General features: G+C 47.3%; 2 protein-coding genes across 2 annotated transcripts; one reads left to right on the forward strand and one right to left on the reverse strand.

The window, feature by feature from the left end:
* Positions 1–1,663: 1,663 nt before the first annotated feature.
* CGAS (cyclic GMP-AMP synthase) lies at positions 1,664–6,627 on the reverse strand. The gene is made up of 5 exons (XM_065730901.1): positions 6,280–6,627; positions 5,402–5,624; positions 4,336–4,581; positions 2,915–3,017; positions 1,664–2,464 (listed from the first exon to the last, which is right to left on the reverse strand). Exons 1-5 carry the CDS (start codon positions 6,625–6,627, stop codon positions 2,125–2,127), a joined length of 1,260 nt encoding a protein of 419 aa, XP_065586973.1. The 3' UTR covers positions 1,664–2,124.
* A 165-nt stretch (positions 6,628–6,792) lies between these two features.
* MTO1 (mitochondrial tRNA translation optimization 1) lies at positions 6,793–13,536 on the forward strand. Its single transcript, XM_065730876.1, has 12 exons — positions 6,793–6,976; positions 7,065–7,264; positions 7,813–7,930; positions 8,561–8,850; positions 9,725–9,837; positions 9,968–10,158; positions 10,348–10,478; positions 11,061–11,265; positions 11,343–11,514; positions 12,023–12,141; positions 12,603–12,760; positions 12,854–13,536. The coding sequence occupies exons 1-12, from the start codon at positions 6,793–6,795 to the stop codon at positions 13,076–13,078; spliced, it is 2,106 nt and encodes a 701-aa protein (XP_065586948.1). The 3' UTR covers positions 13,079–13,536.
* The last annotated feature ends 3,189 nt before the right edge of the window (positions 13,537–16,725 follow it).

Here is a 16,725-nt window from a genome sequence, read left to right on the forward strand (position 1 = left end):
AGAGACATTGCAAATGACATTTGATGTGAACTTGTGTTTACTTGTGTCATATGGATAAGTGGAAAATCTAATAAACTGAATCTAAGTGAGATGAGAATGTTTTAGTAAGGTTATTCTCAAAAAGTTCTTTTGTCCTCCTTGTTTCTTTCCTTCTTGATAATGAGACAAAATCCAGGCTTTATTTAAGCTGGGAGGTACTTTGCCTTCAAAAAAAAAAAAAAAAGGTTTGAAGATAGTTTGAAGGTGATTGATGGCTGCATTTGCATAGGAAAGATAAATATTGTCACAACCAGAAAAGGAGAGCACTGGGGACTACCTGGCCAGTAAGTATACAGAGGTTGCAACAGCAAGTGTAAAGGATTCAGTGCTACACAAGGATAGTACAAGTACAGTCACTGTAAAAATTCCTGTTTATTACAAAAGAACACAAATCACTACTGCCAAGAATGTTATGCAAATGTGGATGTGTATGTAGAAAAGCTGTTACAGTTATTACTAGGAAACAAGTTTATATGTGTATATATACATACTAAACACTGAAGACATAATAGCCATTAATAGCAGCAACTAGAAGCAGAAAGGCAATTTGAGGTAGGATAATCAGTAATACAGCAGCAGAAACAATTTGGGGATTCTTAATCTCAAACTTAACAATAATTATTATGACAGTGAGAATACTTCTTGACTGTAAACTTACCAAAAATATAACAGCAAGCAGACAGGATAGGTTATGTTTTATGTACCATAGTTGGTCCTAAGTATAGCACTGATAGCATAGAATAATGCAGGTTAAAAAGGCCTTCCTTGGGGAGCCTGTCCACAGGGAAAGTCTTTTCAACCCAGACTTTTCTATGCTATTCCAGGGCCTGATGACCCTCTGGTGCAGCCCCTGTCCCTAACCCCCAGCTGCCCCCCCCCTCGGGCACTGTCGCTGTCACAGAGAGCAGAGCTGAGAGCTGCAGCCATCATGAGCTCCTCAGCTCTAAGCAAACCCAGGGACCTCAGCTGGTCCTCGTGTGCCTTGCTCTCTAGACTTCTCAGCATCTTCAAAGCCCCTCTCTGGATGCTCTCTAATAGTTTTATGTCTTTGTATAATGGTGCCCCAAATTGCACACAGCGCTTGAGGTGAGGCCACACCAACACACAGTGGGGCCATCTCTTCCCCTGCCCAGCTGGCAGTTGGGCATGCTGCTGACTCAGATTCAGCTTGCAGATCCCAGATCCCTGGGTCTGCTTTCCAGTCCCTCAGTCTGTACCTAGAGCCAGAGTTGTGCTGTCCCACAAGCAGAATCCTGCACTTGCTGTTCTTGAACTTCATGCAGTTGATGACTGCTCAGCCCCCCAATTTGTCAGAATTTCTGCAAGGCATCTCTGCTCCAAGAAAGTCAACAACTCATCCTAATTCAGCATGCTTAGAATTAGTTGAGTCCTCTAGACAGATCGTTTATAAAAGCATTGAACTGGCTCCCACCTTAGAAAAGACACCAACGCTTTCCTCACTGCAGCCACCTTTCAGGTAGTTGTGGAGACCAACAGGAGGATCCTCCTTCACATTTTGATTCCCAGTCCATTCACCAGCTTTATTGCTCTCTTCTGCACGCTGTTGAGCAACTCAACTTCTTGCAGAATATCTATATATACATATAGCATGTGCATTTATATACACAGGTATACACACATACATATACGTTGTGTATATATGTGTACCAGTGGTACCTTCAGGATGGCACAGGTGTGAGGTATCCAGCCATGCTTCAGAGATGTCAGCATTCCTAGGCTGTGTTACAAGGCCAGGTTCCCAGGCCTGGTTCTCTTCCTAAATTTTCCTGTTGGCAGGTGCCTCCTCTTCTGTTTAACCACCATTCTGTGTCAGAAATTTTCTCTAATAGAGTCAGGTTACTTTTGTAACCGTTCCTGTCAAATATTAATTCAGACGTCCTGGTTCTTCAAGGATTATGGCTAAGCAACGTAACTGAAATACGCAATTTCCTGTTAGTGTTTCTGATTTGGTTTTGTTTCTCCGTAGTATCACTACTGAGAAATAATTTAAAGTGCTAAACTTACGTTTTAAAATCTGCAAATCTGCATTATTTGCTTTCAGTACTTACTGTAAACACTTCTTTACTATACCTGGTGAAATATCGGGAATCCATTATTCAATTGATAGTTGATTTGCCTAGAGAGGAAGTCATTGCTTGCTTTATCATCCAGGCTGAGCAAGTTGTATCGGGGAATAAAAAAGTGTGGCAGCTGAGAATCTTGCAGACAGCGGAGAAAATATTCCAGATATTTCTGAAAACAGTGTTCCAGGTTTTCATACTGCCAGTCTGTATCGCTTGGCCAAGTGACACATGAGTGAAAAAAGGCAGTTTTAACATGATATGAACAAAATTTTTCCAGTTCTTTCGCATGTTTCATTTTAAGTCGCTCTAGAAGATACTTCAGAAGTTTGAGACAATCCTTCCTGTTAAGTAAGAGTTAATTACATACCTTTAGTACTCAGTTCTAAACGTGTATTGTAGATATTTAACTATACATTATAAGTAAAGCAATTATAAATGTTGTTACTGGAACAGAAGTGTTGTGCGTGAAGTCAGACTCCAGCAGTGAAACATTTCTACTGTGAAAAATAGATTTTGTGCATGAACCACTTCCACAGTGTTTGTGTGATGTGGTCTCCTTCCTGCAGGTGCTACCAGTATAATGTGAACTTGGAGCACTGCTTAAAATTAAAGCTGCACTTTGGGCTTGGATTTACACTGAAGGCACTAGTAGTTCCTTTCTGTGGCACGCCATGAGGTGAAGAGGTATAGTTCAGTACATGGCTAGGCAAAGACATAGTACAGCTGATACTACTCAGAAACAGTGCAGGACAGAACCAGCTTAAAGCAAAACATTCATATGAGATACCGACCTACAACACTTCACTCCATCAGATTCACAGCAGGTCTTTATGCTGCCATGGTTGTTCAGCATGGCCTTCTCAATATGAGAGAAAGAGAGCCGCCAGGTGTTTCCTAAAGGTGAGTACAAGACTGTTAATAGGTACACAGCAGTCAATATTGGTGTCTGTGACTAGAAAAAAAAGTTAACACGCACAGTTTAAAACATCAGCGATTTCTTTGCATTTAAAAAAACAAAGTTAATTCAGCAATTACTAAAATGAGTCAGTTCCTTAATTTCTCAGCCACTCCATACAAACAAGATGGGAATATTACAGTTACAAATAACTACACAGGCTGTATTAATTGTGTAGATGCTTTCATTATATTCTCAAAGATGTTTAGGCTGAGTTTTTAAAATTAAGCTTACTTCTTAGCTTTCCTGAATTTGTCAAGTGTGATTTGGGGAATAACGGCACTGCCTACAGAAATCTACTGCCATTCAATTTCTGTTCTGTGCTATTAGCCTTACTGCTTAACCATTCTGTTTTTGATTAAACAAATCCTGAAGATTGGTTTAAATTTCTCTGTGCAAGCAATTGAGATTATCTCAGGTAACTCCTGCAAAGCATTTCTTTTTTTTCTTCTGGGAACACTTCTGGAAACAGTGATTAATGCAGCTCAGCTACACATAAACTAGACTGTGTCCCTGCCTTTTTTTGGTTTGATTACTGGTTGCATTTAATTTTCACTGGGAGAGAATTAGTAGAGCAGCAGTGGTTTATTTGGCACTGGTAAGGTAGGTATGCTAACTGAAAAATAACACCGAGTTGCTGGAGCTGTTTTTGCTGAAACCACCAATTGTCATACAGTGCCAAGTTGGGATGTTTCTGCAAACAAATGCAGGCTTGGTGTGACAGTGCTCTGAGGGAAAAGAATACTAATAAAATAAAAGTCACGTTGCAGCCATACCAAAGTTCAAGGAGGAAGTAACTTATCTTGATAGAAAAATAGTTTACTTCCTGCAGAAGTATAAAACCGATACATGAAGTGCCATTTTCAGGGATATTCTGTGTATTTTTACTCATCTCTTAATTTTTTCTTCCCAAAGGAGTGGATATTGCTGCTAAGTGCAGTACAGGAAAGATAAGTATTCATCTGTCTGATTTAACAGATGTAAATAATGCTGTTAGGGTTGGTTATTGTACAGACTGTAGTACAGTTTTCAGCTCAATTTCAGCATAGGATAAGCGGTGTCACCAGGCTGCTGTATTAAGGAGGATTTACAAAGATTATCTGAATATATCCAGGATAAAACAGATTTGTAAATTGAAGGCAGAATGCTGAACAGAATCTGGATACTCTTTCTGTGTCATTTATCAAGTTGTATCAAGTGATCAAGTTGCAGAGAAAGTAATTCTTAACTTAGGCTTATTATCTATATTTGAAATACCTCTTAGGAGCTTCTCTTTTTTGTTTTGCTTGGCCACTAAATAAATTGGTTTGTATCTGAAGTCTCTCCTGACTTTTCTTCCTAGCCAGCATTCTATGTTGAGGCCATCCTGTGTGCTGGGAGGCCAGCTCTGCTGAACTTCCAAAGCCAAGATGATGTCCACTGATATTTCTGCTGGAGGCTTTTTGATCTGTAGAGTTATTGCAGGGCTTCCAGGCTTTTTCCTTTTCACAGTCACTTCCACATCTAGTAACGAAAAAAGAAAGTCATCTTTTTTTTTTTTCATAACAGAAGATACACTTTTTGGAGGTGGTTGTTTACTGAATAGGAATTTGTAATTGGTCAAAAGCCTCAGGCACTTTTATCCTGTAGGATTTGGGAAATGAATACAGGTTTTTAAAGTAAAAACAGTAAGAAGGCCAGCCGAGGCCTCCCTCTACAAAACGTTTTTTTTTTCCCATAAGAACTCGTCTTGATCTGAAGCATTTGCACGACTTATCTATTTATTTGTAATATTTTCACTCTATTTGAGATGCCTTCTGTAGACACAGGAATGCTTTCTAATGAACAGGAATGGCTAGGGAATGTGAAGTGACTATGGAAAACGTTTAGACTAGAAGAAATACGTCCACAGCTTAGCAGAAGGCTTATGGGGAAAAAGCAGCCTAAAAGTGATACATTTTATGGGTAGATATGAAGTAATATTAGGTAGTGCATTATCTGATTCAAGTAATCAATTCCTTTTGCTGCCAGTTCAGCAGATAGTGTTATGTGCAGGGCAGACAGGTTCACGATGAACGCAGCCTCACAGGCAGTACTGTGCACGGACACTTAATGTACGTTGTTGCCACGTGGGAAGAGTGCACAGTGGAGCAGTGAGTTAATAATCACTGGCTCTGGTGACTTGTAGAACACGAGCTCGAGACAGCAGGGGCAGATGGGGTTTCACTTCTGGTTACATTGCCGTGAAGAGACAACTGACTGAGGGGAAAGATGCATACGGTATATGTGGAATGGAGTCGCATTATTAGTGTCCCCGAGTGGACCCTGATCATGCAGTACTTACTTTTAATGTGTTTTACTTCCTGTTTAATAATTTCTCTTAGTTCTTTAAGCATTTTAAAGGCTGACAGTTTTCCATCTTCATCTAGAAACCTGTTCAAATACTTCTCTTTTGGATTTCTTTTGAATGTTAGATAATAATAGGCTCCAGTGTCGTCACACTCATCTAGCTGCAGTCTTGTGACAGGCATTACAAGCATGATATCAAACTCATTTGGTTCAGATATCTGCAAAGGACAAGAATACAAGCAAGCAACTTGGGTTGTAGCACCTTTAAGCTTTTCAGCTAAATCTGAAGCTTTATCTACAAATGCCTAGCTGCGTTTTCCACATCTGGTGTGAAAAATTACCTTATTTCTGATGCGTTTGTAGTGTGAAACTGATGCGCATTCAAGTAGAGAAGAGCAGTCTGCTGACACCGCTTCCCTGGTGGTCACAGCTCCAAGCTCAAGAAGCCATTGACCACCACCAGCTGGGTACAGTGTCACAGCCAGGCCCTTGTCCATAGCACTCATGGACACAGAGTTCTTAGTTAAGAAGGGACCCTGAAAGGTCATCTAGTCCAACTCCCCTGCAGTAAGCATGGGCACCACAGCTGTATCAGCTCGCAGAGCACGGTCCAGCCTGGCCTTGAAAGTATCCAGGGCTGGAGACTTTCAGAAGTCTCCAACCTGTTCCTGTGCATCGCCGCCCTCCCCGTGTCAGCCTTTTTCCCTTACATTCAACCCAAATCTACCCCATTTAAGGGTAAGGTTTAACGAAACCATTTCTCCCTGCGCTGTCACCGCTGTCACCTCCCCGCAGTCCTCTTTGGCTGCTCTCAGCCCTCTCCGGGCTGCACAGCCGCAGTCCGCCCGGCCCCGCACCCATTCCGGCCCGCACCTTGACGCGCTCGTAGTAGCTGCCGGCTCCCAGCCGCCCGATGGAGCCGAAGCTGCCGTCCCTGCCCCGGATGGCCTGGATCAGGTGGGACACGACGCCGTTCACCAGCCCCGACGCCTCCGACACGTCGTGCCTGCCCAGGCTGAGCTGCGACAGCACGTCCCGCAGCCGCGTTCCCGCCGCCGCCGCCCTGCACCGCGCCGCCGGCGCACGGGGGACCGGAGGCTCTCCGCCTTCCACCCTACGGCGCGGTCGGGCGTCGGCGCCTCCACCCCGTGAGGCGCGAGGCCGGGCTGCCCTGCTCCTCCGCTGCCCTCCGCCCGCCGCCGCCGCCGCCTCCTCCTCCATGGGCCTCCCGCAGCCACGCGGAAGCGAGCGCGGCATAGGAGTTCCTCTTCCAGGCAGCGCCGCGGCTCTCGCAGAACCAAAACTCCCGCCGGCAGCCGGGACGAGCCGCCGCTAGGGGGCGCCCTGAGCGCCGCGCTCCGCCCCCCGCTTCCCGTTCCGGCCGCCATGTTGGCGCGCGGCTGTTGGCGCCGCCCGGCGCTGCGATCCGAGCGGCGGCGGCTGGGGAGCGCGGCCCCGCGCTACGAAGTAGTGGTGATCGGCGGCGGCCATGCCGGCACGGAGGCGGCGGCGGCGGCCGCTCGCGGCGGGGCCCGCACGCTGCTGCTCACGCACAGGATCGGCACCATCGGTACCGCCGGGGGGCGGCGCGGGGCGGGGGGGCGGCGCGGGGCGCTCCGCGCGGCGGTGCTGAGCGCGTCCCCGTGTGCTCGGAGCAGGAGAGATGTCGTGCAACCCTTCCTTCGGCGGCATCGGGAAGGGGCACCTCGTGCGGGAGGTGGACGCCCTGGACGGGCTGTGCGGGCGGATGTGCGACGCGGCCGGCGTGCACTACAAAGTGCTGAACCGCAGCAAGGGGCCGGCCGTGTGGGGGCTGCGCGCGCAGATAGACCGGCAGCGCTACCGGGACGGCGTGCAGGTGGGTGACGGCGGCTCCTCACTTTGTCTGCATAGCGGACAAATTCCCGCACCTTCGCTTCATCCACGCTTCCACATCGTGACTTTGCTTCATCCATCTGCTGCCATCTGTCACCCCACAGCAGCATGGAGCAGAATACTGACGGGAAGGTTCAGCCTCTACTGCCACACCACCATCCACCTCCAACGTTGTGGGCTGATACCATATAACAAGAGACATTACTTTCAGAGCGGCCCTCGTACATTTGAAAAGAGAGATGCAGCACTGTGTGCTGTCAGCTTGGGCTGCTTGGGAGTGGATGTGCTAATGTGGGGGTTCATACGATACTTCCTGGGGGCACATCAGCCACCAGTGAGGCTGTCTGTGTATTACAGCTGGGTAAAAACAGCTGGATGGGGTTCAGAGAAAGCCAAGAGTGATGACTGGTTTTAAAATGCAGTTTAAAACACAGGAAGAAATTGATGGATGTGTTGGAAATCAGTGTGGTTTGGGGTGGCCCAAACATCTCAGAACTCGCCAGATTTTTGTGGTAACTTCTTTCAAGACAGAAGGAAATCCTAAGCACGCCCCTGCTGACGGTCCGTGAGGCATCTGTGGAAGACCTTCTCCTGACAGAGCCAGAAGCAAACCGCCCTGGGAAGTGCCAAGTCACAGGCGTTGTTCTGGGTACGTGTGGGTACCGCGGTGAGCACCCTTGAGCACTGTATGCTGAGAGTAGCCTCAGGTTAAACACATCTGATTCATCTGTGAGAAAGCTGGATGACCCAGCTGAGGCACTTCACGCTGTGTTAATGTCTGTAGCACAGTGGAAAACATCTCTGGATTGATTGGGTATTGGGAGGTTACGTGGGCTTAGTCTTCCTCAGACTAGTAATTCTGAATTCCATGCTGTGTCTTTTTTATTATTATTATCTTACTTTATTTGGCAAATGGAGTATGCTGCAGATAGCATTTCTGGACAGCATTGTCCTGTCACAGTGCAGTCTCGTGCCTTGTTACCTCTTACTGATCTTGGAAACAGGATTTCCAACGTAAGGACCCGGTCAGGAATATTTCCTGGGAGTGGAACTTGTTTATTTGGGTAAAACGCTTGGGGAAATAGGAAAATCAGGAGTAACCGTACATTCCGCTTATTTTACTTATTGCTGTTAACATCCCTGCTATCGAAGTGCCAAATAATAAGAGATACATCAGCCCTGAGTAGACAGCAGCAGTCTAGTTTTAAACAGAACCACCATGGAACCGGTGCTTCAATGACAGTAAACCATGTGCATCTCTGAAAACATGCTGTTCCAGGGGATGGCAGCACGGTGTGTGCTGGGAGTGTCGTCCTGACCACCGGGACGTTTCTGAGGGGTAGGATCCTCATGGGACTGGAGGCACATCCCGCTGGGCGCCTGGGAGACCCGCCGGCTGTGGGACTAGCCCAAACTCTGGAGAGACTGGGATTTGCTGTGGGCAGGCTGAAGACTGGGACGCCACCCCGCCTGGCCAAAGACACTATCAACTTCAGTGGTCTGGAGGAGCGTGTACCTGACAACCCACCTGTGCCCTTCAGCTTCCTCAGCAAGGCTGTGTGGATCAAGGTGGGATGACACGTGGCAGGTGCACGTGTAGCTGGGCAGTGGATTGGGGAGGTGGAGAGTATCTCTGGGAGTGCCAGGCCAGCGAGTTGGTATAAGGAACATGTGTGGCTGGGAGTCATAGAACTGTTATGGTTGGAAAAGACCTCCAAGACCATGTAATCTAACCATCAGCCCGTCACCGTACCACTTGTCCATGTCCCTAAGTGCCATATCCACCCTTTCCTTGGAAGCCTCCAGGGATGGTGGCTCACCATCTCCCTGGGCAGCCTGTTCCAGCATCTGACCACTGTTTCAGGGAAGAATTTTTTCCTAATAACCAACCTGAACCTCTACAGCAGTACCTCAGCCATTACCACTCATCTTGTTGCTGTTACCCAGGATTGAGAAGCCAACTCACACCCTGCTACAACCTCCTTCCAGGCAGCTGTAGAATCATAGAATCCTTAGAGTTGGGAGGGACCTTTAAAGGTCATCTCGTCCAACTCCGCTGTGATGAACAGGGACGTGCACAGCTAAATCAGGTTGTCCGGAGCTTATAGGAGTTGGAATAACTAAAGTAAACAGGGAGTGGAGAGGCTAATGAGGCTAATGTGATTGAGTCCATCCTGTGGTTAGGAGTGCCTTTCATAGCACAGAACGCAGATCCCTGACTCTCAGGTTCTGTTCTTTTCTTGGTCTGTTTTTGGGCATGTTGCTCAGGTTCTCTGATTACTCCTTCTCTGCACAGTGGGTAGGACAGCACAACCCAGCTCTACACGAACTGAGAGCAAACTGTCACGGAAAAGCCCTCGAAGATCCTCAGAATAGAGTAATTCAGTGAGGGTGCAGGGTATTGTGACTGGATTAATTTCCGACGAGCTTTGTTCTCTTCCAGCCAGAAGACCAGCTGTCGTGCTACCTGACTCGCACTAACCTGAGGGCTCAGAAGATTGTCCTTGATAACCTCCACCTGAATGACCACGTGAGGGAGACAACAAAGGGCCCCCGGTAAGGATGTGGTGCCCTATGAGGCTCTTAGTGGCGTGAGTCTGTGAAGCTGTGCGTCTCCCTTGCTTTGCTTCTGGAAAACTACTTTTCATCTGCCTTAAATGGTGCACGTGGCTATTTCCTGTTGCAGATACTGCCCCTCTTTTGAGTCGAAGGTGCTGCGCTTCCCAAACCGTGAGCATCAGGTCTGGCTGGAGCCTGAAGGCTTGGAGTCCGACGTCATTTACCCCCAAGGCCTGTCAATGACACTGCCACCCGAGCTCCAGGAGCAAGTGATCAGATCTATCCAGGGCTTGGAGAATGCCAAGATCTTACAGCCAGGTGAGGGGAGAAATAATTTTAAAGTTATTTTTCATATTGATTAAACTATTTATTAATTTTTTTTCCTGCATTTTAAGTTGTAAATAAAAGTTGATAACCTAAGTCATCCTGCCCCATTGATTTGCCTTTGCTGATGAGTAAGGACCTTCCATATCCCTCTCTTAAAATCTGTCTTCCTGTTTGTCCCAGGCTATGGAGTGCAGTATGACTTTTTAGATCCCCGTCAGCTGGCTGCCTCTCTCGAGTCTCGTCTTGTTCAGAGGCTCTTCTTTGCAGGCCAGATAAATGGCACTACGGGCTATGAGGAAGCTGCAGCTCAGGTGGGTGAATCTGATGGTGTATGCTCTGTGCTCGGAAAGGGACGTTACCTTGGTGTTTGTCCTTGATAGGCATCAAAGTAGGCCCATCTTGTGCTAATGAGATGTTCTTAATTCTCTTGCTCGTCCTGATTGCAGGCCTGCACAGTGGCACTGCAGTGGCAGTTAATGGTGATGCAGTAACAAAAGCATTTGTGAGTTCTGACAGATACTTCAGTATGGAAGTGCAGTGGGTACAATTGCAGATATGTTGGAACATGTTTCTCATCTCTGCGCGTGTCAGCAGGGGCTGAGTTCTTCAGGCTGTGGTAGTACTGCAAAGAAGAAACCGCCTAGATTACCAGCCCTGACTGTTGCATTTCCCAAGGTGCAGCTGCACCAGGCCCTTAGAATTGTGGCAGATCCCAGGTTGGAAGGGACCCACGGGGATCACTGAGTCCAACTGCTGTCTCTGCACAGGGCCACCCAAAAAAATCAGTCCGTACCACATGCTTCTTGAACTGTGGCAAGCTCAGCAGAGATGTGCAGCTATTTTAGCCTTGAAGGGACCGATAATGCTTTTTGTTTTGCTTTCTCTCTGCCCAGGGCGTGATTGCTGGGATCAATGCTTGCCTACGGGTCCAAGGCAAGCCCCCTTTCATTGTCAGTCGCACCGAAGGTTACGTGGGTGTCCTGATCGATGACCTTACTACTCTGGGCACCACCGAGCCGTACCGGATGTTCACCAGCCGCGTGGAGTTCCGCATGTCCCTCCGGCCTGACAATGCCGATGCCAGGCTGACCCACAGAGGTATGTCCTGGAGGTGACTCTTGCCATTTGCAGTGCTGCCTGATTGCACATCTTGTTCTCGTGTGCTGTTTCTGCAGGCTTTGAGGAAGCTGGGTGTGTGTCACAGCGGCGATACGAGCAAGCCGTTCAGATGAGGGCTGCTTTAGAAGATGGAATTGCTACACTAAAATCTCTTCAGTTCAGTATATCCAAATGGTCCCACTTGGTACCAGAAGTTCCCATCAGTAGTAGTCGAAGATCACCTGTCAGGTAAAGGATGCAGCCAAAGCTTTCTTGGCTGACTGTGCTTGCTCATCTGGCTGGTGGCTTTGCATTTGTACATCTTTACCGAAGCGGTCAGCACTCCGAGATTCTGACTTTTAGCACCTTCCAGAGACTCATACCTGATCTTTGCTTGTAGAAGAAGCAGTATGTTGGGGTTCTTACTGCACCACATCTACTAGCACTGACTTAGCCTCCTAAAGATAGTACTCTGGCCCAGTCAGTGCTTGCTGTTTGTGTTGAGCACGTCACCAAACGGTAACGGTTCTGCAGTGGGTTACTGCTTTGCTGGATGCTTGATGAAGTCCCTTCTTCAAGAGCTCTCTCAACTGTGTTGAGAGGAAGCAGCAGGGAGGTCAGCCTGGATCTGTAGTTGTTTTGGTCTGTACTGTAGTATCCTCACCTTTCAAAGTTTGAGCTGGGAATAGCTGCATTGCTGTCTGTTGCAAGTAATGGTCCTTCCTATACTGTAAAAACTTACTCATGTTCTCCACAGTGCCTTTGACATCCTTCGATACCCAGAGGCCAACATGGAGATTCTGGCAAGGGCTATCCCAGAGCCCCTGAGAAAGCTTGCTGAGTGGAGGGAACTGTCAGAGAGACTGAAAATAGAAGGTAGAGTACAAGAGTTAAGATCTTCTAAGGTTTGTTCAGTAAGGGGAGAGCCATTCTTGGGTGTTGCATTCTGCTTTGCTGGTCAGTAAAGGGAAGCACTGTTAACAGAGCCTGCATGTATAGGCCACAGTTACATTTGAGCACCTGAGTTTCACTTTGTGGAGTGAGATCAGTTATTTATATTTGCCCCCTCAGTTCTTCGCTGCTGTGTGAAACTGACCATCCTTTCGTGGAATAAGAGCAAAAATCACCTGTGTATCTTAATTCCCGTACCACATCGAAGAGTAGGATTTCTCCTGAAATACTATGAGTTAGGCTCCTTAACTGTGAGGCAGGAATCAAAACCGAGTTTTTCCACCATGTTTTGATCATCTTGGTGGAGTTCTGCTTCCAAGAATTCCTATAAGTGACTTTTTTCACATGAACATACCTGTCTGTGTTTCCCTGACCCTCCACCACAGCTGCTTATGAGTGGTGTGTAGCCAATCAACAGCAGGAAATAGAAGAAGTGCGTCGAGATGAAGCCCTCCAACTTCCAGAGGACATAGACTACTTTGCTATTGATGCATCCCTATCAGCAGAGGTGCGGGAGAAACTGAACTCCAGCCGTCCCCAGACGGTAAGATAATAGCCATAGGGTTTGATGTCAGTTTTCACTAGCTTCAGAGCCTGGGTTTGTTTCAGGGTAACTCATTCCTGTTTCCGCGTGCAGATCGGTGCAGTGAGCCGTGTCCCTGGGGTTACACCGGCTGCTATTGTTAACCTGCTGAGATTTGTGAAAACCACTTACCGGACAGAGAAGCCAAAAGCTTTTCCTCAGACTGGCAAGTATTTACCAGGGAACGTGGACCTGGAGAAAGCAAATCCCCAAACACAGATTTCAGCAGGGATTTCCGAAGATAAGCTCGGCAGTACTGTTGTTAAAACCCCTTTCTGAGAGGTGTTGGTAGAGAGGTGTGTATCTTGTGCTGCAGTACATGGCAAGACCGGCTGTGCTCACCTGAGCCTCTTCACAGTTAATGGAGCCATGAAAACAGGAATTTGTTCAGATGATGAAGATGGTCAAAATGTGTTGTAAAGCATCTTGGAAAGGACTGAGTCTTGCTCTTTTGAAATGTGTAAGAAATGTTACCGTGCTGAACCCACATTGGCACAAGAGGATTTGGGCTGGAGAGTGCTTTGTTCTCTTTAGCATTGGTGTTAATTGCTGTGCAATGGCTACTGTTTAATGGTTTAGTGTGCTGTTAGCCAACTGGAAACTCCTGGCTATAATAGCGTGCACCACGTGAATGGTGAAACTGATGTAGGAGCTGACTGAATGTGAACAATGTACCATGTTTGTGGTTGTTTTTTTTTTTCTTGTTCTAAAATAAATAAAGCTTGTCTTGAAACTTGCTGAGAACACCTTAGTTGTCACTTAGCAAATGTCAAATTGTCTCTGAGCTTGCATTTACTTCCGGTAGAGCTCCACGAATTGTGGGTTCACAGTTCACACACAGGTAAGGTACAGAGATACGGCAGGGTTTCACAGTCACACAGTTGCAGGGGTTGGAAAGGACCTCCAGAGATCATGGAGTCCAACCCCCTGCCAAAGCAGCTCCCTAGCCCAGGTTGCACAGGTAGGCGTGCAGGTGGGTCTTGCAGTGCTGGTGAAGGCGGCTGGAGCGGGACTGCCTGCTTGGGCCAGGCAAGGCAGGCTGTTCCAGACCTGTGCTGGGGCTCTATGCAGCATGCAGGCTGATGAAAGGCCGTGCTGCAGCTGGGGGAAGCAGGATTGTGACTTCTCACCAGTGCTGCTCCTGACACTGAGCAATAGGACTTGCATCTGAATGAGATAAACTCTGGGTTGGGTTTGTCATGTGCCATCGAGAAACTGTTGAGCTGAATCCTTGTCTGATTTGGCAGCAGTCTCTGTGGTTTGTCATTTTTGGTTAAAATAATCTGACAGTGTACTGTTATTCAAATACTTAGTTTCGTTCTCGCTTCTCAGCATCCTCAGAACTGACTGGGCAAACAGGCTTGGGAACAAGTTCTGTGGGAGTTAAATATAGCTATCATTTTGAAATTACTTTCTGGAGTGTTCTCTATTTGCTCTGCATGAGTGGTTCCTTTTCTGCCCAGAGAAAGGAGTCGGAACAAATCCATTTTGTTGACAGAGATGCTGTCATGCAGCAGGATTATGGCAGAGCTTGCAGATTGGTGTGGGGAATCATCCGCCCTCCTAAATGTATCTCCCTGCCACCAGCTACTGGCCTGTTTTCAGCTTTGTTGCCTCAGTTATTCCAGCCATGTAAGCCTCTATTTTAGCGTAAGGAAAGATACTTTCTGTGCTCAAGGTTTGGTGCTGAATTTCTGGCTACATGAATCCAAAGAAACCCCGACTGATCCCTGTGCTTCTCAGTTGAAGCCAGCTGAGCTGCTGGTCCAGAATGCCACGTGCTTTGCTCAGTGCATTATCTCTGTATTCACGTTTTTGATGTACCCATGACTGAAAACTCAGCTGTGCTTTAAGAGGGAGAGTTACCTCTGGAGGTAGACTGAAGTTGGAAGCAAATTGTTTTCCAGATCTTTTATAACAAGTGTTTTCTGTTTCAGCATGAAGTAGATCTTTGGTTACTGGTAACTTTTTTAGGGTGGAGAGTTCCTCCGTTCACTGGAGGTTGATGATGTCCATATTTGCTGCAACGTCAAGCCTGGCACATGCACAGGGTTGAAGACGAGTTGTTTCGTTGTAAGGCTTTATAACATGCTTCTGGAATAGTTCTTGTTTGAGAATACTTTTAACATCATGTGAAATCATAGCTGTAAGCAGTTCCATTCGTTTTCTAAAGAAAACCGTGAGCAGAAAGGCTAAATAAATCCTGCTCTAAATAGCAAAGGACAGATCAGATGCAGACATTGTGCCGGCCTCACTCTAACCGATGAGGATTTGTTCTAACACATAATGTTTGGTTTTTATGTGAAGACAAAGTGAGCTTGGAACCTCGCAAGTCCTGAGGTCTTGGTGAGCTTGGCAGGGTGGGAAGGGTAGCACTGGAGGAGCTTGTCCTTGCCACTGATGTCTGCTTTTCCTGGGCTGTGCTGTGATGAATTGCACTTTGTGCTGCAGTAACCCACCCTGGAGGCAGGGAGGGCAGGACGCATGAGGTCGGCCTCACTCAGTTGCACATACCAAAGGTCTTTGTTCTCTCCTTCAATCCAATCCTTTTATTCCTTTCCTGAAGAGCACAGGCCCAGTGATCACTGATTTTAGCTAAGCCAGAAAGTTTCCTCACCTCTCTACCATCTTACCATGTATCGTAATTCCAAGACAACTGCTTATTGCTTTCACATAATTGTAGGGGTGGGAAGAGATCTCCGGAGATACTCAAAGTCCAACCCCTGCTAAAGCAGGTCGTGTAGGAAGAAGTCTAGACTGATCTTGAATATTTCCAGAGAAGGAGATTAGCTTTCATCCATACAGTGCTCGAATGCTTCCTGCCCAATTGCTTCTTCTTTAATTTTGCCTGAAAGATAAGAGAAAAATAGGAAGCTGTGTTATGCCAGAAGATGCTCCAAGTTGTTACCACTCAATCCTGAATGGTCACACAGCTGCTGCAGTCGTTGCAAGGATGCAATGGTGGCTGTACTAAATAGCTCTCCTGAGTGCCCAGCTTTGTTGGCCCTCTCAAGTGCAGGTGTGTCTCCCATGTGAGCATCCCCTTGCCCTTGGGTAAGTAATAATCTTCACCTGAATTCACTTTAGATGCTCAGGAGTTTACCAGCTCTGATACCTCCACCCCCTGGCTGTGCTCAGTGATGTGCATCTCAGCAGTTGTAGGAGGAGTCTGCTGTCTGCGAGGAGCTGCTCTCTCCCCTGGGTAGGTGCTGTCTGTGCTTTCTCCTGATCTCCATGCTGTGCAGAGGCCTTTAAATGTTTGCTTTCAGCGTACTTATTGTCATGCCTCCACAGGGCTGCTGAGAAACAAAACGTGTCTTCCCTCTCTTGGGCTGAAAGTTAGTGGTAACTAACATCAGGACTGTGGAAGACTGTGCTGAAACTGCTATTACAAAATGGGCTGGGGAAAAAAGATTCTTCATCTTCTGTTGGTTTCACCACAGGGGGTGCTTTAGGAAAAACAAAAACAACAACAGCAACAAAAACCCCGATGTTTTCATCTCTGTTGTCTTTAAATTACTGCATAGGCTTAGCCCTGCTTGTGTAAGTCTGAGGGAGGAGACAGATGACAGATGGGACTTCCCATCAGAGGCTTTCCAGCTCCCTTGTCAACCGTCATTTAATGACCAAATGTGCTGCCCAGACCTTTCCTCTCTGCTGGGGGGTCCAATGGTGGCAAATACTGTGGCTTGAAAGCCAGAGGCTGCGACTCTTTCACCTCTTGCCACACTGAGGCCTCTGTGTGTTGTCAAGGAGTGCTGTCTCACTGGGTGCTCGGTTGTGAGCCACAGACTGGGACATGTCAGCTCCCCCAGCCATATCCCTGTGGAGCACACCCTGTAGGAGCACGGTTCAGTGTGGACTGCTGGTTCAGCCGCAGCAGAGGTGGGACACATGAGTGCGGGCTTTCATTGCTGGTAACTTCT

This window comes from Cyrtonyx montezumae, unplaced genomic scaffold (assembly GCF_038088225.1).
Source record: "Cyrtonyx montezumae isolate F1298 unplaced genomic scaffold, pur_monq_1.0 scaffold_13, whole genome shotgun sequence".
In the NCBI taxonomy this organism is placed as follows: Eukaryota; Metazoa; Chordata; class Aves; order Galliformes; family Odontophoridae; genus Cyrtonyx; species Cyrtonyx montezumae.